This window comes from Anastrepha ludens, chromosome 3 (assembly GCF_028408465.1).
Source record: "Anastrepha ludens isolate Willacy chromosome 3, idAnaLude1.1, whole genome shotgun sequence".
Classification (NCBI taxonomy): domain Eukaryota; kingdom Metazoa; phylum Arthropoda; class Insecta; order Diptera; family Tephritidae; genus Anastrepha; species Anastrepha ludens.
In genome coordinates this window covers 20,595,343-20,617,717 of record NC_071499.1, presented here as the reverse complement: position 1 = coordinate 20,617,717, position 22,375 = coordinate 20,595,343, and the positions used below count along the sequence as shown (strand labels likewise).

At 39.8% G+C, this 22,375-nt stretch overlaps 2 protein-coding genes across 2 annotated transcripts in view; one reads left to right on the top strand and one right to left on the bottom strand.

Moving 5' to 3' along the window:
* Window positions 1-7,081: 7,081 nt before the first annotated feature.
* On the top strand, window positions 7,082-7,897 carry LOC128856589 (jerky protein homolog-like). The gene has a single exon (XM_054091897.1). It carries the CDS (start codon window positions 7,082-7,084, stop codon window positions 7,895-7,897), a length of 816 nt encoding a protein of 271 aa, XP_053947872.1.
* Window positions 7,898-8,265: 368 nt separating this feature from the next.
* The window catches only part of LOC128857117 (zinc finger protein hangover), a 41,207-nt gene continuing 27,097 nt past the window's right edge, over window positions 8,266-22,375 (bottom strand). The window contains exons 3-8 of the mRNA XM_054092693.1: window positions 21,099-21,242; window positions 19,933-21,031; window positions 19,467-19,868; window positions 12,649-13,640; window positions 11,995-12,564; window positions 8,266-10,421 (exon numbers count right to left, since the gene is read on the bottom strand). Coding sequence (XP_053948668.1) covers window positions 9,045-10,421; window positions 11,995-12,564; window positions 12,649-13,640; window positions 19,467-19,868; window positions 19,933-21,031; window positions 21,099-21,242 — 4,584 coding nt within the window. The 3' untranslated portion in view covers window positions 8,266-9,044. The remainder of the gene's footprint in view (window positions 10,422-11,994; window positions 12,565-12,648; window positions 13,641-19,466; window positions 19,869-19,932; window positions 21,032-21,098; window positions 21,243-22,375) is intronic.

The following is a 22,375-nucleotide window of genomic DNA, read 5'->3' as shown; positions in this document are numbered from 1 at the left end:
TGCTTATTTTTCTCCCGAAAGAAAGAGAAGGCCAGCCAACCTCTTAAACAATCATTTCAAATCATTTCCTCGTAGCAGACCAATCTTTTAATTATGTTTGAGAAAAATAATCAAAAGAAATTGAATTATTAAATGTACCCATTTGTATGTATGAATGTGTAATTTAGTATTAGTCCCTTAACTTTTAGTAAATTTTCCTGATTTCAAACGATTAGCACGAACACAGTTTTAGGTTAACAAAATTAAGATTAACTGCATAAAACAAAAGCAAGTAAAATAAAATTTAAATTATTCGCAATTTATTAAATCCAAGAGAAGTAATAACGAATATGTGTTTTTCTTAAAAATTGTAATATGTACTATACTATACATAAAATATTAAATAAAAATTAAAATCAAAATTCCCAATGTTCTCCATATCTCCTTGACTTGGTAAAATTTATGGTAAGTAAAATAAATTAGGTTCATCCACGCGATGTTTAGCGATAGAACGGTCCCGGCAGGTCACTCCGCAAACCACTGTTCTCTCACCATTGCTGTGGGTTATGGAGTTTAAAGACATGCTGAAGGAGCTGGAGAGCAACGCCTGCAAGGTGGTTGCCTACGCGAATGATGTGGCACTTATTGTCAGAGCACTCATTCTAGATACTCTGATGGATTTGATGCAGAGTTATCTAAATATTGTTGTCGAATGGACCGCAGATTGCGGTCTCTCGATAAATCATCTGAAGACGGAAACCGTCATTTACAAAGAAATATAAATGTAGAACTCAACTCTCCTCAATAGCGGCCACTCAATTACTGCTCTCTGATAGGGTGAGTACCTAGAAGTCCTCCGCGACAGAGGGCCAACATGGATACCCACCATTGAGGAGGAGAATCGGGAAGGCAACAATCGCCTTGTATGGAAGCAGTGAGGCAAAAGATGGCGCCTCTCGTTAGTTTTGATGCATGGAGTCCTTGTCTGGTGGCACTCGCTACAAATGATGACGTCAGTTAAGGAGCTGGAGAGGGTCCAAAGGCGTGCTCTTATTGGAATTATTGAGACACTTCGGACCACTCATACTCTAACGCCTAACGCTATGCTTAATATGGTACCCGTAGACATCGCAGAGAAAACTGCCGCTGACGTGCCGCAATCAAATTGAGTGTTCGGGCCATAAGCTAGACTTAACCAATGGACACTCTACTATTCTTAGAAACTTTGAGTTCACGCCATGGTGTTTGCTCAATGTGCATCCTCGCTAAGTCCGAGTGGTAATTTTTCCATTCATATTCCCTCACGTGGCCGCCGTAGCCGATTATATATATACAAGGTAAAGTCCAAAATAAACAAGACTGGCGTCATAAAAATGTTTTTGATGGCGCCATCTTTTTAATGAGTTAGTGCGTTGGAAGTTACATCCCTAGCTGACTTCCAGTAAAAGCTGGGTGACATTCGGTTCAGTTAAACCAAAGTTATTGCGTGTTAAGTGTCAGTATGATTGTGTCAACGGTGCAAAAATGAGTGTCGAACAAAGAGCTAATACCAATTTTTTTTTTTAAATCGGTAGAACATTTACCGAAACATTTGAATTGATAAAAAAAAGTGTATGGCAATGATTGTCTACCTCGTGCCACAGCTGATAAGTGGTTTACACGTTTCAGAGATGGTTGTGACGACACAAATGACAATGAATATACGGGTCGCCCAAAATCATCGAAAACTCCATCGAAATTGTTCGTAAATTTATCAAAAATTAACCGAAATCTTCGTTGAAGATCAAAGAATCGGTGTTGAATATCTCCGAAACCTCAATTTATCGCATTTTATCTGATCATTTGCGCTTACGAAAGGTCTGTGCACGTTTCATTTCGCACAACTTAACTGAGAACCAAAAATTGATCAGAACTCAACATTCGAAAGACCTCATTAAAGAGGCGGGAAAAGACAAGAACTTCCTTAGCAACACTGTAACTGGTGATGAAACGTGGTTTGTCCAACATGAACCTAAAACTAAGCGGCAAAGTGTCGAATGGAAGGCCCCAGACGAGTCACCAACCAAAAAATCGCGTTTGGAGAAGTTAAAAATCAAGTTGATGCTCATTTGTTTTCACGATTCCAAGGGAATTGTCCACAAGAAGTTCGTGCCAATGGGTCAAACCGTCAGTGCAATTTTCTATCTTGGCGCTTTGAAGCGTTTGTTGCATCGCCTTCGTTGAATTCGCCCTGAATACTGCGAAGGAGGAAGCTGGCGCTTATTGCATGACAATGCACCATCTGATCGGTCCACTCTTGTGACTGATTTTTTGTCTAGAAATCGCATTTTAACCATCAATCACTCACCATATTCCCTGCGACTTCTGCCTGTTCGGCTGTACATTTGGCAATGAAAGGAAAACGTTTTGCGTCTGTAGAGGCCATCCAAGAGGCTTTTACCGACATCCTGAAGGACATTCCGGTCAATGACCTGAAACACTCTTTCGTTTCTATTTTAGCTCAGTCTTGTTTATTTTGGACTTTACCTTGTAAAGGGTTTTCTAATAATAGGTGTTATTTTGAATAGGATTGCGCTATCGAGAGATGATTAGAGATTTTTTATGGCCGGAATTGGATGGTATTGATTTGGTCAACGTTTATTTTCAACAAGACGGCGCTACGTGCCATACAAGCAACGAAACCATTAATCTTTTACGGGAAAAGTTTCCGAAACGTGTTATCTCTCGAAGAGGTGATCACAATTAGCCACCGAGATCTTGTGATTCAGCTCCTTGCGACTTTTTTCTTAAGGCCACGTGAAAGAGAAGGTTTACGCCAATAGTCCACGGTCGATTCAAGACTTCAAAGATGGAATTCGTGAGGCTATTGAGGACATAAGGCAGCCACTTTGCAATTCGGTTATGGAAAATTTCATAAAAAGGATATTGTCCTGTAAGCCTGGTCGTGATGGGCACTTGCCTGATGTTATTCTGCACTATTAACGGCATACCTTCTTCTTTATAATGAAACTAGCAAACCCGGGGAACTCCGTTTCGCCACCAGATGGCTTCGTTTTTTGTAACATTTCATTTGGGGATTAAAAGATGAAGAAAAATTATTTTTTCTGTTTTATATTTGAAAAGGACGAATTTTATTTCATTTCACAACAGTAATGAATTAATTTCGATTACAAAAATTAAGTTAGTAGTTGTAGTTGAACTTCTCTAAGTAGAAAATGAAAGTGAATCCAAAGTAAATACTGAATCGAAGCGTTATACGTGTCCGCAAATTATCCGTTTCATTGAAGTGCTCTTTGGTAAACCATATTTTTTGTTCTTTGACGTTAACACAAATAAAGCGGATGGTTTCTCAACTCGTGAACACGCAACGTATGCTTGCCCATGTGAAAAACAAGGATTTTATAAATTTATCCCGCAAACACTAAGCGATTGGCCTTATGACTTATTAATTGTCATTGGGGACGCAAGGCGAACCGGAAATAGCAATCGTTTGAAGTCAAACGGAAGATCAGTCGGAATCATTGGTATTCGAGGAATACATACATTTTCAATTGTGTACTTTCCGTTAATAATGGTTGCCTCAATCAAATTCGGCATCAGTTTTTTCCCCCGCAAGTCGAGTACCGTTGCAAAATCGCGGTGGATTGATTTAAATTACGCAATACCATAATAACTGAATCAACTTTGAGTTGCAAGTTATGTGGTGGAAATCCTGGTAACTCCAGAGCGTTCAAAAATTCCGTTGGATAATTTACTACATCATCGGGATTTGTTATGGAATCAACGGATTTGTATGTCACCAAATCGCCATCGATTTTTGATTGAATGGTGAAATTCAGTGCGTGTACATAATTATTCTTTGCGGCGAGAATTGCTCGTTGACTTAACCAAGAAAAACGGATAATTCTTACTAATGTTTGGGAAAACATTTTCAATAAGAGCTAATTGAGAGTCTACAAGTCGACAAAAGTCGTTGGTAAGAGTAATTAATCCAGCTGTCGCATCAACAGGGACTTTTCCATTTCCAACATCTAACAATTGTTTGGAAAATTGTGCAGCACTTTGATCATTTTGAAGTTGAACTCTCATATTAGTGGTTAGCGATAATGTTTTTACGTTATTCCACAAAATTGATGCCTTCAGGCAAGCATTCAATTCATCTGCAGGCGTTCCATGGGGAATTACTGGCAACGTCTGCCTAAAATCGCCTGCCAACAATATCATCAAGCCGCCAAAGATGTTGTTATTGCACCGTAGATGCTTCAGTGTGAAGTTAATTCTTGGTTGAATGCATCGTGCATCGTTCGATTTGGCGCAATCAATCCTACTTCAATCAGTAGCTTGTTTGCAATAGTCAAGCATTGATCCTCAATCAGAATCAATCTTTCATTGTAGATTTCATCGGTTATTTGCATGTCGGGATTATTCGTTCGAATGCGCGATGCAAGATATCTTCACATACAGGCACTTCATGTCGTCTTTGTATTTGTGCCATAACTGAATTGCTTATTAGGAGAAACATGTGGTGATGATAATTGCGAACAGCGTTCGTATTTGGTACGCATTTGATGAAACAACTGAATCCGCAAGTGTTAAATCCCAATGAGAATCTTTTTCCAGCTAACCCAATAGTTGAAATGCTTCTCGATGCTTGGCATTGGTGGCCATTCACAGTTTTCAAATGCGCAAATGGTTTTGGTCCACGTACATTTACCAATAGCAGTCTCAAATAAAAACATTCATCATTTCTAGGATGAACAGTATACATGCGACCTAGCGCATCAGTGGAAAACACCTGTGCCCAATCTGGAACTGGGGTTCCTCGTTTGCGACGTTGGAATTTCTTTGTTGATTGACTCCAAGTGTAATTCTTGGGCATTTCAGCGTCGCTGCGAATGGATCTGCTTCACACATTGCAAAGAAGCTAGTCAATGTTGTCGATGGTGGTCTCTCAGCTCGTTGTGCCACACTAGCCGCAGTGAAGTAAACTCTTTGTCTATTTTCCAAATGCACTGCTAAATGTACAACTGTGGGATGTCTTTCATGAATTTGAAATGACAATAATCGCCACAGTGCTTCATTAGTACTGGCGTATCTGCCCATTTGGAAGTTGCTGATTTCGTCATTCGCATTTTCCGACGCAATACGTCGTCCTCTCGGCATTTTTGACTATGGACAGATTGGTGAATTTAACCTCAAATGCACGATCCACATAATTTACACAGTTCAACTTACCACCTTAAGGACAAATGCCTGCTGTTGAAGTTGAATAAAAATTTGCACAATACGCTATACGATTGAGTTGATGGTTTCCAATTGAACTGTTAGGAAACGAATAACTTTATACGGGCAGAGCAGAGTACATGCGAGACCTTTCCAACAAATGCAAAACCGTGGAAATCGGTTCATGCGTTCTGGAGTTATAGCGTCAGGAAGGAAAACCCGACTTATTTTTATATTATAGATAAACATCCGATCATTTATATAGATTTTGGATTTTGGATGGAAGTTGGATTCTTTTCGGGATTTGTTTTGTTTGACATTTGGGCTATGGGAGGCAAAAAATAAATTTTTTTATAAAAGTGATTACACGCACTTTTTTAACCCATTCCATTTTACGTATGTGCACTACTAAGATTTTGACCGCAGCTGTTTTAGTGGTAGGTCATTTTTTGAAGGCTGACAACTTTTTGAACAAACCTCGTATTGTCAAAAAAACATTATTTAATTTTTAACAATAAATCAAGAAATTAAATACTGAAAACAATTTTTACTCGTTCCCGTTTTAAACGCTTTTAAAGAGACACCATTTCCAATGAGGCGAGGACCCTAATGAGTAAAACGAAAAATTAAGATACGAAAGCGAAAAGCACATATTTTTTTTTTTTTTTTGTAAATACAGTAGAGCGTCGATTATCCGAAAGTCGGTCATCCGAAACGTCGGTTAACCGAAAGGAAACAAGACGCCTTTTTCGGATATAAATAATAAAAAAAAGTATGTACAAATGAAATAGAAACGATTAATAGAACAATGGAACATCATGATTTTGGCATTTTCCGTGTCTTTACCGATAGCATGTTATATTTTGAACATGCATAGGTATTGACAGCGTTGTACATATGTACATACTTGCTTTCTGTCACGCGCTTTATGAATTTAAGTTAGTATCGTAGTTCCTAAATATAACAGCGTCGGTGGTGTTAACGTGCCGCGAAACGAACGCGCATCCGACGCCGACCGTTTTGTTTGGACAATCTCTCTTTAAAACACGAGCTGCTGGCAGAAGTACGGATCCGTCTAATCAGTTTGTTTCGCTATTGACGTTGACTGACTTCAGTGTTGTTTTAACGGTCCGTGCCGAAAACGTCAATGCCGAAAACGTAAACGAGTTGTGCTTAGTCTTTCTGACAAACTTAAAATTTTGGAACGATTAAAAAAAGGTACAAGTGGATCAAGTTTAGCTCGAGAGTTTGGTGTTGGGAATTCAACGATAGCTGACATTAAAAAAAAAACAGTGAATCTATCACAAAATTTGCTTGCGTGCTGGACAGTGAAGATGGAACCTTGCATAGAAAAACAATGAAACACTGCAGTTTACTCATGGTTCATGCAGATAAATGCTCAAGGTCCACCAATGGTCCTTTGATTTGCGAAAAGGCATTAGAAATGAACAGAAAGCTTGGCAGAAAGCAATGATTTTAAAGCATCTACTGGTTGGCTCAAAAGATTCAAGTCTAGGCATGGAATTAAAGAGCTAGATATTCAAGGGGAGTGTTAGATGACATTGAAGCTGCCGAAAAGTTCAAAGAAAGTTTTAAGAGTTTGCTTGTAAAGCAGTGTTATAAGGACAGTAGCGTCTACAATGCAGATGAAACTGGGTTATACTGGAAGAGAATGTCGACCAAATCCCTTGTCTCTAAAAAAGAAGTGGCAGCGCCTGGATTCAAAGCAAGCCAATCCCGCATAACAGCCATGGTATGTGGAAACAATACGGGCACACATAGACTACCTTTGCTGATCATAGGAAAATTTAAGAATCCAAGATGCCTCAAAGGAATAAAAAATCTGCAGCTTATTTACAAAAACCAAAAAAACTCTTGAATGAACACTCAAGTATTTATCGAGTGGTATGACGCTGTATTCATTCCAGAGGTTAAAAAACATCAGATAGAAACTGGAGACACTGGAAATGTTTTATTAGTGATTGATAATGCTCCAAGTCATCCCTCAAACCTTTCACTTGAGAGAGAAGAAGGAAAATTTAAGGTGATTTTCTTGCCACCCAATGTTACCTCAGCCCTTCAACCTATGGAAAAGGGGGTGATCGAAGTCTTCAAACGTTGCTACAGAAAAGCGTTGCTTCGTAGTGTCCTAATCGGCCAAGAGAAAGATAAAACAATTCTTGAAATCTACAAAGGTATTAACTTGAAGGATGCTGTTTACATGGCAGCAGAAGCGTGGACTAATGCCAAAGCGACTACTCTAAAGAAAACCTGGAATAAGCGTTGTCCAGCAGTTGAATCCGAAGCTAGCCCTACATCGGAAGAACCAACAAATGAAAACTTTGTTTCAGAAATGGTTGAGTTGATGAAAGAGGTTTCAGGATTTCAAGAATGTGACCAAGAAAATGTGAATGAATGGCTAGAATTTGACAAGGATGACCCTGGCTACGAATTGTTGACAGACGACGATATAGTAGCACAGGTTGAAGTTCCTGAAGATGACGACGATGATGACGAAATTAGTGATAACATCGTCTCAGCTGAAAAATGTCCGTCCAATGAAGAAGCCTTTAAATGCTTTGAGACTGTTATTAAATGGTTGGAACACCAAGACGAATGCGATTCTGTGCAGTTGCTGTCTTTAAAACGCCTAAGAGATTTGGCGGCAAAAAAACGAGTCTCCAAACTTAAGTAAACAACTTGACAACTTTGAACTATCTCAAGTCACTTAACTAAAAAATGTTTAGACATATGTATTTATGTACCGTATGTGCAATCCCTACTTTAATGTGTATGTGTGTATTCATAATATGTACTGTACTCTAGTGTATAATTAAAAAGCATCACATACATAATATGTATTCCTAATCCAATGACGTGTTTTATTACCCTACCCTCAACAAAGAACTGGAATTTCGCAAATGTTCGTTTATCCGAATAATCGATTATCCGAACACTCTCTGCACCAATTGTTTCGGATAATCGGCGCCCTACTGTATAGCAACTTCTACTAACCAATTTTTGTTTTTTTTTTATTTGTTTTTAAAAAAATACCAATCCATGTAAATGGTTTTTTCATATATTTTTAAATTTTATTGAATTTAGTTTTGCGTGAATTCATGTTTACAGTTGAAGCCTTATTAACTAGTTTGTATTTTTAGAGCGCTTCTAATTCTATGTTTATTTATTTTAATGCGAATTTTATTGAACAAAAGTGAACAAAAGAGAGGAATCAATAAATACAGTTACTGTTAAATCATACGCGCATTTACGTTAAAAATAAATAAAAATTAAAAATTGTTTCCTGAATTATTGGTAATGTTTACGAATACGTTTAGCTCCACAGCGTACAGTTATTCATGTTTATATGTATGTACATATGTAATGGTATTCAATTAGTGTTATTTGTAGTTTTGCCCCGCAATAATTATGAGTCTCACCAACGAATTCATTATTCATGCGAAAATTCTCCAAGCGAGACCAAATTATATTTCTCATATAATTTACAGATATATTTATTTTATTTTACTACATACATTTGTTTTAGTTTATTGTTGATAATGGTTCCAGTTCATATAAAAGTTTGCGTTCATTTTTGCGTTTTTTTTTTGTTTTGATTTTTTCATTTTCATATTTCACAAATAACCAAACCTTTTGTTTTGGCAGAAAAACTAAAGTAAATAAATTAGGCAGTAAGTATCTTATGTTGTATCATACAAGATTTCAATTACGATTCAGAATAAACTAACTGACTAAACACAAAAAACAAAGATATTTTTAATATTTGAAAACATACAAGAGAAAACAAAAAACAAATAACCTGCAGCAGCTATCCATTACGACTACACCGCCACGACATCACTGCTGCTGCTGCGACTCGATTTGTTGCCTGCCTTTGGCTTGATTTCGGTCAATGACACCGAGCCGGGCCCGTTGAGAAAATGCATCTTCACATGCTTCTGCAGTTCCTGTTGCGAATCGAAGAACAGACGACACAGATCGCATGAAAAGCGCACTTTCGGCGCTGGTGCTGGTGTTTTGGATGCTTGCGAAGAACTGTCACCGCTGTCTGCATCGCTATCGGCATCCGAGTCGTTGTCGTCGTCATCGTCTTCGTCGTATGACGGCGATGAGTCGCCTGTGGTGTCCGTTGAATTGCGTATAGCTTCAATTGTGACTTGCGACGCTACCGGCGGTCCGCGCCCATAAGCACCACCACCATTTGGCGCCGTAACATCATTCGAATCATCATTATGGACATCAACGTCATCGACGTCGTCTGCTTCGTCGGCGTCTGCGTCTGCATCTTCCTCACCATCATCGGCATCGCCGTCATCTTCATCCTGCTCCGCTTCATCGTGATTGGCATGCTCGGTCATTGCAACCTGCATCATTTCACCCATATCTTCATATTCCTCATCTAACTCGTCCTCTGAACCATCCTCATCGACTTCATCATCTAATTCGGCACCGCGTCTGCCAGTCTCCCCTCTTTCACGCGCTTTCTGCTCTTCTTCACCCTCCTCATCTGCTTCATCATCGACCACACCATCCTCCTCTTCGGACTCCTCCTCCTCCTTAATACCATCATTTGACTCTTCCTTATCATCATCCCGTTCTCGCTTCACCACCACCTCGTCCATCATGTCGTCAACATTTTTTCCCGACGCCGCCGCCGCCGCCACCACCGTCGACTTCGCACGATTCTGATTCTGATCATGCGCCGGCTGTTGATCTTGCACCGGTACTATTTCCTTCTCCTTCAAGTGATTGTTTATGTGATTTATCAGCTTCTCCTTGCGTGACACGTACGCGCCACATAGCTCACAGCCCCACTGGAATGGACCGAATGGTTTCGTTACACGCGCATCGGCCACTTTATGTTCGATCCAATCGCTTTTCGTTTCGAACTTTTGCTGACAACGACGACAATGCAGATAGGGATCTGTATTGATTTTCGGTGGCACAGGTAGATTTCCAATTTCGTCTTTATGCAGTTCATAGATGTGGCGACGCAGGTTGTTGTTGCTAATGAACGTGGAGGGACAATATTCACATTTAAGTTCGCGTTTGCGTTTCTGGGATTTTGAAGAGTGGTGCTGCGGATTGGGCATAAGACCCACTGCTTGTAATCCCAGTGGATGTTGATGGTTGGTCTGGATCAGAGATTGAGATGATAGCCTCGCTGCTTTGGTTGAATGATCCACGTCGGCTTGGCACTATGGGGAAAGTAAAATTAGTACATATATACGCGATTGGGATATATACAATTAAATTAAATTTATTTTTGTGACTGGTGCGGAGGACGCGTCGTGAAATGCTAAAATGCCGAGTTGTAAATTTTGATGGCTAAAAAGTGGATTTATTGAAACGCGTGCGATTCAAGGAAAGGTATTAAGAAAAATATCCCCACATCCCCATGTCAGCGAGGTGTACGCTAAAGGAATGAAAACTAAAGAACAAAAAAAAAAAAAACAAAAAAAAAAAAACAAAAATAATTAGCGCGCACACTTTTGTTAGGTGTTTGGCCGAGTCTCGCCTCCTATTTCTGGCGTGAGTCTTGATGTTGTTCCACAAATGGAGCGACCTACAGTTTTAAGCCGACTCCGAACGGTAAATGGTTTTTTATGAATAGCTTTTTCATGGCAAAAATGCCCTCGGAGGTTTGCCGTTGCCTGCATTTCCCTATAATTCTTGCTGTTTCATGCACGGAGATTCGAACCTACGCACTACCGAATGATAGTCACGCAGCAACCCATTCGGCTACGGCGGTTTCCACGACAGTCGGTTCTACGTTACCGAAACGACCTGGATTTATATCCGGCCAAAGACTGTCACTCCAGCAGCATTCACCGTATGGAAGTATGGGGAATGTTTATGCCGCTACGACAACAACAACAAGCTACGGCGCTCGCGAGGTGCATGCTAACGGAGTTATAAGTTTATATAATATATATTTTCCCGTGGTCCCTAGGAGCAACATAGGGGCTCAACAAAAAATTTCAAGTGCGGTTTATTCACTGCTAGAAATTTGGTTTGTCGCCATGAACGGCCTGCTTGAAGCTCGTCTGTTTCAACTAATCGTTTCCACGTGCTGGATGGTCTCCCGCGCCTGCGACTTCCTTGTGGCCACCAGTCTAAGACTGCTTTCGCCATATCTCCATGAGGCTTCCCAAGTGTAGGTCCAATCCATTTCCATTTTCGTCGCTGAATACCGAGTTAAACCGAAACCTGCTTCGTCAAACGCCAGAAGTCAGTGTTGAAAATGGAGTTTGGCCAGAAAACGCGCACAATCCATCGGAGGCAACATTCCCATGGCAACCGGATCTAAGTTGCCGGAATGACTCGGGTTTTTCCGACCATGAGCTGCCACCCCAGTAAACAAGCGATGACTAGGAAACAGTTGAACATTGATGAATTACCAGGAGTTATATCAGATCGTTTAAAAAGCTGGTACACAAATTTTGTATTCTTCACCCAATTGCGGTGTTCACTTTCCATACATTTTTTTGCGTTTTTTTTTTTCATTAAGTATAAATGTGTTTCACTCTTCTGCCCGCACTGTCCTACTCTTTTCACGCTCTTATTTGTAATAATTGTAGTTGCTGCCACCGACATACACTTATCCCCTCCCTCCCTTTCGTTGTGCTCACAAGCATACTTCGCATCATTTTTCTATTTACCACATCCCCCCCACTATACGCGCGCAAGTTAGGGCTACACTTGAATTTCGAACACCAAAACAATGGGACATTTTACTTCCAGCCTCACTGCACAAGCCCAAAAGCTCACCTGTTTGCTATCACCTCTGAAATGCCATTTACGATGCACTTTAAGTGCAGTCATTTGTGTAAACGTTTTGTTACAGAGATCACAAGCATATTCGCCGTTGTCATTCACCCGATCCAAGTAGAATTGATTCGGATCCGCTGGGCCCGTATCAAACATGGCCGCAAGCGGATTATCTGTATACAATTCCAGTTCGTGCATTTGTATGTGTTTGGCGAACAAATCCTGATCGACAAATCGTTGCCCACATATTGTGCACGCCACTTCGGGTAGCTTGATTTTCAGGCCGGTCGCCGGTATTGGTGTTATCTCGAGCTCGCCGCCACCCAACGCATTGGTCGTAATCACACCGCTGGCATCGTGCGATGCCTCATCGTCGTCATCATCGCCGGTCTTGTGCTTGTAAATTGGTGGTGGGCCGGCACTCTCGGCCACAGCGCCAGTCGCCGTGATCGGTTTGCGATTGCAAGTCGGTATGTGATTCTCCAGCATTTGACTATCGAAGAAGACCTTTTTGCAGAGCACACACTCTGAGGGTTCCGCAAATTGTGGATGCTTCTTGTAGCGATGCACCTGCATATTGGAAAAGCAGAAAATATGTATAAAAATTATTAAAAATATTCTTAAAGCGAGGCACGCCAATTTTGCTGCATTTACCCATAAACTCTTGCGTCCGCTGTACACATTTCCGCAATCTTTGCACGAATAGTCATTGGAATCGAATTCGTCATGTGAATTTATATGAATTGCCAGTTTCTTGTTGGTGTTGAAGTTCGATGGACAATACTTGCATTGATACCAATACAGCGGTCCGCTTGTTGAGGTATCCAGCGTGCTGCGATCACCGCCGCCTGCGCCCACACTGCTCACTGGCGTCGATATGCCCGAGCGATCTGCGGGATTTGCGGCTGTGTTTGACTCGTCCAACGCCTCATCACCGCCCTGCTGTGCTTTCTGCTCTGCCCCTGCTGTAGCGCCGCCATGTACAGTCTTTTTGTGCTGCTGCAGTTGATCCTCACTGCGATACACAATCGAACAAATATCACACTCAAATTGCTTGACGATCATCTCGTCCTTCAGCAGCGTGTTGTGTATCTTGAACATGTGCACCTTCAAGCCCTTTTCGTACGCGAACTCTGCATCGCACAATTTGCATTTGATAAATTGCACATTGCGTATTTGATGATCGTTCAGCATGTGGAAACGATAGGATTTCTTCGACGAGAAGCGCCGTTGGCAGAGGCGACAACGCATGCGTCGGAAGCGGCGATCGGCAGCCTGCTCGAGACTACGTTTGAAGATCGCCTTTTGTACTGCTGTTTGATGCTGCATTGCTGGAGGGGTTGTTGGTTTTGAGGGTGGCTGTGGTGTTATGGTCAGCCCGCTTGGTGATGATTTGCTGGTGCTTGCCGCTGCTGCTGACATACTACTGTTCTGAGCAGCTGCGCTATGCGAGCGCATATGATTAGAGAGGCCTATGTTGTTGCTGAAGACCGCATTGCAAATGGGACACTCCTTGAGGCTGCTATACATGTTGCCACTACCGCTGGCATTGCCGGAGCCAGAGCCTGTGCTGGTCGTCACAGCGCCACCGCCATCTATGCGCATTTTCTTGGCTGCGTGCTCACTGGAGTTTTCGTCATCATCAGCTAAAGTTGTTTTATAGGAAAGTAAATTAAAAAATAAATTAAAATAAAATAAATTAAATTAAAATAAATCTAAAATTATGGTAAATTTGTATAATACCATGAAAAAAGGGTAAAAAAGATTGCACAACTTATTAAATATACTTTTCTACTATCCTGTTGTTATTTTTCTCAATATTAAAACTGTTAGTTGTGGAATCTAAATTTTAAAAGTAGTTTTTCAAGCTATAATTTCCATATCCGCGTGCACTTCTGTTAGGTGTTTGGCCGAGCTCCTCCTCTGTGGCGATGCTTTTCCATAAATGGAGGGAACTACAGTTTCAAGCCAACTTTGAACGGCAGATATTTTTTATGAGGAGCTTTTTCGTTGCAGAAATACACTCGGAGGTTTGCACTGCCTACCGAGGGGCTAGCGCTACTAGAAACAACTTTTTCTAACATTTTGCTCTTTTATGCACGGGGATTCGAACCTACACACTCTCGAATGGGATTCAAGCACCATCTTATTATTGTTGTTGTTGTTGTTGTAGCAGCTTACTAAATCCTGTCAGAGCGATGTAACTACCTGTCGTCTTCGTCTAACTCATCTAAGGGTGCGGCCAGAGTGAACGCTGAAAGCCGAGCCGAGATTGTCAGTGCGATAAAGATTGTCAGTGCGATAAAACTGGTTACATACAAGTCAATACAAATAAGCTTGTGTATAACACAGTGAGCGCCGACAAGAGCAGAGAGCAAAGCCGATGAGTGCGAGAAAACAGTTTCAAAGCGTTTTGCTCGCTTTTTTGGATTGTTGATGTTTACTTTTTAGAGTGCAGTTGTGTTTTTAACACACTTTTATTAGGTCGGGTTGTATGTATGTATGTATGTATGTATGTATGTATGTATGTATGTATGTATGTAACGGAATCTTTGAGCTTAATTTTCACTGGCTTCTAAAAATCTGATCGACTTGAAATTTTGCACACCTATCAAGGACCGATGACAATGCAATAATTTGATAAAAGTTTTCCATTATCCTTATTAGGATTGCCAGGATTAATATTTTCTTTTTTTACCTGTGGGCAAAAAGTAAGGTGAATTTGGTTGTAAAATGAAAAATCTTTATTTATTCTTGTAAATCAATTTCATCCCCTTCAAAATAATCCCTCTCGATAAAATACACCTATGCCAACGATTTTTCCAATCCCCGAAACATGCCAAATAGTCCATTTCTGGTATAGCCATCAGCACCTTCTTCGAAATGGTCACGAAGAACGAGTGCAGTGTGAGACGGTGCATTATCGTGATGCAAAAACCAAGAGTTGTTGGCCCATAATTCTGGTCTTTTTAGATGAATTGCTTCACGTAAACGACGTATAACGCTTAAACAATATTCCTTATTAACAGTTTGGCCAGGTGGAAGGAATCCATAGTGCACCACACCACGAAAATCGAAAAAAACTGGCCAATGGAGTGGGGTAGCCGTTTCTCAGGCTCCCTCCACGAAATAAATATAAGATAAATCATTATATAAATGATGAAATTCACCAAATTCATGCCTTTTTAGTGTAATTGGATGTTTTCCAAACTCTTTTGTGTTAATAATTGCATTAATCACACTAGGAGAAGCAAAATACTCTTCATCAGATGAATCCATTACCGTGTACAGCAATTTTATAAACACAAATGAACAACAAAATTAAATGACATAAGAGCAAAACACATGGAATAAACAAAATTTCAGCGCTGATTCTCGCATTCACTGTGTTAATAGGACTATGAATAAGTTCGTGCGGTTTTACAACAGATGGCGTAACTTGATTATTATTCCATCGATCCACATTTCCAAACATTCATTGGAGAGCTACTGTCGTAAGGCACAAACGTCAGTATAAGTTTTTTATTTGAAGCGTAAACAACAATATTTTTACCACACTTGAAAATGTCGAATTTCGTGCCAAATAATGTGTTTTTGCGGGGAATTCTTCTTCATTATTTTAATATGAAGAAAAAAGCAGCCGAAAGTCATCGTATCTTGGTGGAAGTTTATGGTGAGCATGCTCTATCTGAGCGAACGTGCCAGAAGTGGTTTGCACGCTTTAAAAGTGGTGATTTTGGCTTGGAAGACGAAGAACGCGAGGGTGCGCCGCCAAAGTTCATGGATACCGAATTGGAGGAATTGCTCGATCAAGATCCGGCTCAAACGCAAGAAGAGGTTGCAAAAACTTTGGGAGTTGATCAATCAACCATTTCCAAACGTTTAAAAGCCATGGGAATGATCCGAAAGGTAGGCCATTGGGTGCCGTATGAATTGAAGCCAAGAGACGTTGAACGCCGTTTTATGGCATGCGAACAACTGCTTCAACGGCACAAAAGAAAGGGTTTTTTGCATCGAATTGTGACTGGCGATGAAAAGTGGGTCCATTACGACAATCCAAAACGTCGGGCAACGTATGGATACCCTGGCCATGCTTCAACATCGACGTCGGCGCAGAATATTCATGGCCTGAAGGTTATGCTGTGTATCTGGTGGGACCAGCTGGGTGTTGTGTATTATGAGCTACTGAAACCGAATGAAACGATTACGGGGGATGTCTACCGACGACAATTGATGCGTTTGAGCCGAGCACTGCGAGAAAAACGGCCGCAATACGCCGATAGACACGACAAAGTTATTTTGCAACATGACAATGCTCGGCCACATGTTGCACAAGTGGTCAAAACATACTTAGAAACGCTCAAATGGGATGTCCTACCCCACCCGCCGTATAGTCCAGACCTTGCGCCATCCGATTACTATCTCTTCCGATCGATGCAACATGGCCTGGCTGACCAGCACTTCCGTAATTACGATGAAGTCAAAAAATGGATCGATTCGTGGATTGCGGCAAAACCGACCGAATTTTTCACAAAGGGAATCCGTGAATTGCCAGAAAGATGGGAAAAAGTAGTAGTAAGCGATGGACAATATTTTGAATATTAAATTTGTAACCATTTTACGTCAATAAAGTTTCAAATTTCGAAAAAAACCGCACGAACTTATTCATAGTCCTATTATATACAAATTTTCTTCTCGCATGAAAATAAGCGTCAATAAGCTCGGCTCGGCTCGGCATCAGCGTTCACTCTGGCCGCACCCTAAGGGTGAATCCAGAAAATGTACTGTTTCGACAGTGTGGTTCCAGAAGGAGAGGGGTTTTAGATGAGTGGATTTGATAAGGCATGTGAAAAGGTGGTTAGTGTTGTGCGGTGTGACTTCAAATGCCAGATATATATTGGGTATATCGGAGTCGATTCTGATTAAGTAGGAATTAAATCTGCTACAATATCCCAAACGCAGTTGAACCAAAGTTGCGCGGATCTCTGGGTACCTGAAGCTCTTCATCTGCTGTGGGTGGTTGTTGGACTCCGAGTACGGTATTCAGGGGTTGGGAGTTTAAAAAGGTGGTAAATGTCTCCCGTTGAATGTCGTTATATGTCGTATATCTAAACACTGTTCAGTCCAGTAGTTGTCGATGTGTTTTGTCCTGGACCTCATCGGAGTAGTTGAAGAGGTGTTTCCTGATTTGGCTGGGAGACGGCTCTGGTTCAAGCAGCAAAAACTGTTTACTGAGCAGTTTGTTGTGCTCTTTTACATTCCCTTGGCAGCCGGTTCTATGTTACCGGAATGACTCAACTTTTTCCCCCGACCAATGCCTACCGCCCCAGTAAACTAGCCCTGTCTAGTGCACCGTACCTAGTATTACTTGACCTTAAACGGCAATTATAAATCTTTCCGTTTCAGAATGAAGCTCTCTTCTCTGCAGCTAGGCATAACTGTTCATTTTGTCAATATTTGGGTCTTCCATAAGGTGTAAGTGCTTGTCAAGTAACTGTTTCTGAGCCCAAGACGTCTTCTTTTCTTCAACTGTTGTTTGGGTGATTGTTATTGTATTTCAGTGTTTTGTAGGTTTAGTGGCGCTTTGCTTTGTTTAGATCGGATGTATGGGTGTAGAAAATTTGTCTTAGTTTTTAAATTTGGTTATTGTGAAGATTTTGGATATCAATGAATTCTCTTCCACCTTCTAGGCTTGCTATTGTAAGTCTTTGTGTGCATGAGTTGGGGTGAAGTTTTCTATATTGGGTAAGTTGTCTTGTTGTAGCAGCATAAAAATTCCCCATACTTGCATACGGTGAATGCTGCTGGAGTGACAGTCCTTAGCCGGATATAAATCCGGGTCGTTTCGGTAACGTAGAACCGACTGTCGTGGAAACGACAGGTGGTCAATATCAGTTTTGGTCCAGTTTATTATTCCGTAGAAGTATGTCAGTATTGATATGGTGCACGTGTTGAATACTCCACAGATATTCTTGAAATTCAATTGTTTTTTAAGCATCTGGTTAAGGCGTTTTTTGTATTGTAGTTAAAGCTGGTTTTTAATAGAGGTGTGGTGGCCTATTTTTGTACTTTGTGGGAATCCAAGATATTTGTACGTTTCATGTTCTTCTATGCTTTCAAGAATTTGCTCGTGTTTAATGTTTCAGTCAGTCCAGTCAGTGCGTCAGTCCAGTGAGTGCGTCAATCCATTTTCTTTTCTCCATGTGTTGTGCTTTACATTTACTGCTGCCAGAACTCATTTTTATATCGTTTGTTATTTGTTCTGTGATTTTAAAAAGTGTTTTCCAGGGTGTTTGTGTGGATATGTATAGTTTGAAGTCGTCCATGGAGATGAAGGTCGTCTAGAAGATGTTTTTTTTTGTGTTTTATAATTTTTTCATGTTTTAGATTGTAGCCATGTTGTTGTATTGTGTTATGAGGGTGTTGGAACGAGGATTAAAACAGAGACAAAACAAGAGAGCACTTAAAGAGTCAGCTAGAAATATTCCCTTTCTTATGTCAATTTGTTCTGTTGTACCCTTTATTCACTGTGTTTAGTAGAAAGTTTAATAATTTTGGGTGCATTTTGTATATTTTGAAGCACTTTGATCAGCCAGCTATGTGACACGGAGTCGAGGGCTTTCTGGTAGTCTGTGTAACATGAATGTGGGATTAAAATTAATTATTTTTATTATTATTAATTACTTTTATTATTATTATTATTAATTATTTTAATTAATATTAATTATTTTTATTATTATTATTTACATATATTATTATTATTTTTTATTATTAGTATTAATTTGTTTATTATTATAATTATTTTTATTATTGTATTATTAATTACTTTTTTTTTGTAGTATTAATTTTTTTATTATTTTTATTAATTATTATTATTATTAATTTTTTTTATTATTATTATTAATTATTCTTTTTTTTATTAATTATTATTATTATTAGTATTAATTATTTTTATTATTAGTATTAATTTTTTTATTATTAGTATTAATTTTTTTATTATTTTTTTTTTATTATTATTAATTTATTATATTATATTATTATATATTATTATAATATTAATTTTTTTTATTATTATTAATTTTTTTATTATTATTAATTCTGTTTATTATTGTATTATTAATTACTTTTTTTGTAGTATTAATTTTTTTTTATTATTTTTATTAATTATTATTATTATTTTTTTTTTATAATTATAATTTTTTTTTATTATTATTATTAATTTCTATTATTTTTATTATTCTTTTTTTTATTAATTATTATTATTATTAATTTTGTTTTTATAATTATAATTTTTTTTATTATAATTAATTTTTTTTATTACAATATTATTATTAATTTTTTATATTTTTTTATTCATTTTTTTATTAATTATTTTTATTATTATTTTTATTTATTATTATAACATTACTTTCCCTCGTTGTTTTATCTACCCCACTACTACCTAGGCAGCTAAAATGTAACCCATGACCTACCGATTGAACCGCCATTCGTTATCGACATCAAATCTTTCATCACGTAATCATAACGTCCTGTATAGACATTTTGCGTAGTGCCATAGGCTATTTTCACCGCGTCCGCGTTCACTATGTACTCGAAGCCGGTATGACGCGCCTTGTCCGCCGCATGAGCGCTAACCATATGCTCGCGCAAGTTGGACAGGCGTGGATAGCCAATGCCGCACTTGACACACTTGTAAGTCTGTGGCAATTGATCAGGATGCTTGGACTCCATATGACGCAACACATTGTTGTAGTTGTTATATTGTTGGTCACATATTGGACAAGCTTGCGGCATACGCGAGAAATACTGTGACTTTGGCTGTGTCGATGAGGTGGCCTGGTGACTGCTGCGTGACTCGTCGGTGGAGGAAGCGCCTAAATATGCAATACAGAGAATGTAATTTTAAATGCCACACACAAATTACCACATTTAACTCACCACCCAAACCAGCCGTTGATTTTTTGCCCGGCGAGTTCTCAGTGCTCATTGCGCTGATATTATGCGCCGTTCCTGAAGATTGATCGCCAAAACCGGCCAAATGTTTTTCATAGACATGATCGAGGAATTTCTGATGTTTATCGAATTTCGAATCGCATGTAACACAACGCAACGAGACAATGCAATCCATATTATTGTAATGACGCTTACGCTCAGCTGCGTCCTCCAGCTCCAAGCCGCAATAGCAGCACTGTTTCTGCATGGTATCCTTGCGTTGCATGTCGGCATGTTCATCGTAAACGTGCGAACGGAATTCCAACTTAAGCCGATACCATTTCGGACACAATTTGCATTCGTACATTTTGTTCACAAGCAGCTCCTTAGCGCGCAACTTCTCGGGCACCGCCGCCGCTGTCGCAGTTACTGCAGCAGCAAAGCCAGAGTCCTTCGCCATCAACGCATGCAACACCTTATACAGATTGATGCAATTACGTCGCTTCAAATGCGATATGAACAATGCCTTGGAGTCGTTCAATTTGAGGCAGTTGAAGCAAAGGTTGCGCGGCAATGTCAGATATTTCTTGCGCATATGAGCCATGAAATTCTTGTATGTCGAATACGTTTTGTTGCAGCAACGGCAAGTCATATTTTGGTATTGGCGTAAGAACTCGTCGTTCTGTTGTAGGAACACGATTTTCTCATCAGTCAAATGGTGTTGATACTTCTCGGGATGTTCGTAGTCGAAACCACCTATTTCGCATTTGTTGAATGCATTCACGATTTCCTGTCGATATTTGAGCGGTGTTATAATGCCAGAGGCGGCTTTCGAAGCTTCTGCCGCAGCTACCGCCGCTGCCGATGCACGTTGCAACTCTAAGGCGGCGGCCAACGCGGGCGTCGGTTTTGTGACGGGCATATTATTTGGCGTTGAAGTGGACAGTTCGAAAAGGTTTGGATGTAAGTTGCGTTCATGACGACGCGCATTGGCGCGTGTCGAGAACTTCAGATTGCAAGCGCGACAAGAAGCTTCCTTGGTATCGGCAAGGACCGCAAGCTCGATAGGCGGGCGTGGCGTTTCATATTGATAGGACATGTGCTCCTGCAGGTATAGAAGAGAATAAATAAAATAACTAAATGACAATTAAATAAATCAACGCAAAACCTACCATCAAAGCCTCGTCGCCTTCCTCTTCGGTGCGCTCCAAGAAGAGTGTTGGATCAACCATGTCATCAGACTCGTCATGCTGTTTTGCGCTGTAATCATCATCCGGATCCAGGGGTTCATCTTTGATTTCTACAGCTGGCAAAGGCTGTGGGAAAGAGGGAAGAGAAAATTGTAAAGCCCATTGATGTGTGTGCCTAAATGTTTTTTCTTATATTAAATATTTATAAGCATGTTTTTTTTTTGTGAAGACCTTAAGTATACAAATTTTAGGAACTGGCTGAAAAAAGAAATAATTTTTATGACGAAAATTTCATTAAGTTAGTTGAAAAGAAATTAAAGAATTTTGAGGAACGAAAGTACGCTGGAATGGTTTATGAGCTATGGAAGTAATAATTTCAATTGGACGATTAGTTTCTAGTAGCGCAAAGCAGATCACAGTCGGATATAACCTAACTTGTTTATCCAATGCATATTTATGCAATCCCAGGAGACTCCAATGCACCTTTTTCGCGGAGAAGATTGAGACATCTCAGTCATTTGCAGCCGGAAGAAAGTCACAAACGTGCAAGTCCAACCCAGCTCTATCTTAAGTTTAATAAGAGAACAGGGTCTGAATGAGATACGGTGATGAGTAGAGGGCACAAAGGACTATCTATCTATACTACATATTGTTAAATGTAGTTTTAACAGTACGAAAATCGGGCATTCATCCATTTTATTCAAGCAGGTCAAGGGAACTGAAAATATGATGTATTTAAAATGTCTATTAATCAGTAAGAGGGTATGTTTATGCTGATGTTGTTGTTGTGGCATCATACGACATCCCCTACAGTTTCGGGTAAAGCTGTTTAAGTGAGAGTCTTTGGCCGAAAATCACTCTTGGACATGCCGCTAACGCAAAAAAAGACTGTCTTGGATATGAATAGTTGAATGTCTTTATTACTTGTCGATTGTTGTTATTGTTTTTGTAGCAGTACATCCAGTGGGGTGTAGTCACTTATCGTCACTGTCCAGCTCATCTAACGGTAGGCCCGGCAAATATGCTGTTTTGACGGGTTGGCTCCAAAGGAGAGGGATTTACGGGATATGTAAATAGCAGCCGCCGGAGCCGAATAGGTTGGAGCGTGACTACCATTCGGAATTCAGACAGAACGTAGGTTCGAATCTCGGTGAAACAACAAAGTGAAGAAACATTTTTTCTAATAGCAGTCGCCCTTCAGCAGGCAATGGCAAACCTCCGGGTGTATTCTGCCATGAAAAAGCTCCTCATAAAAAATA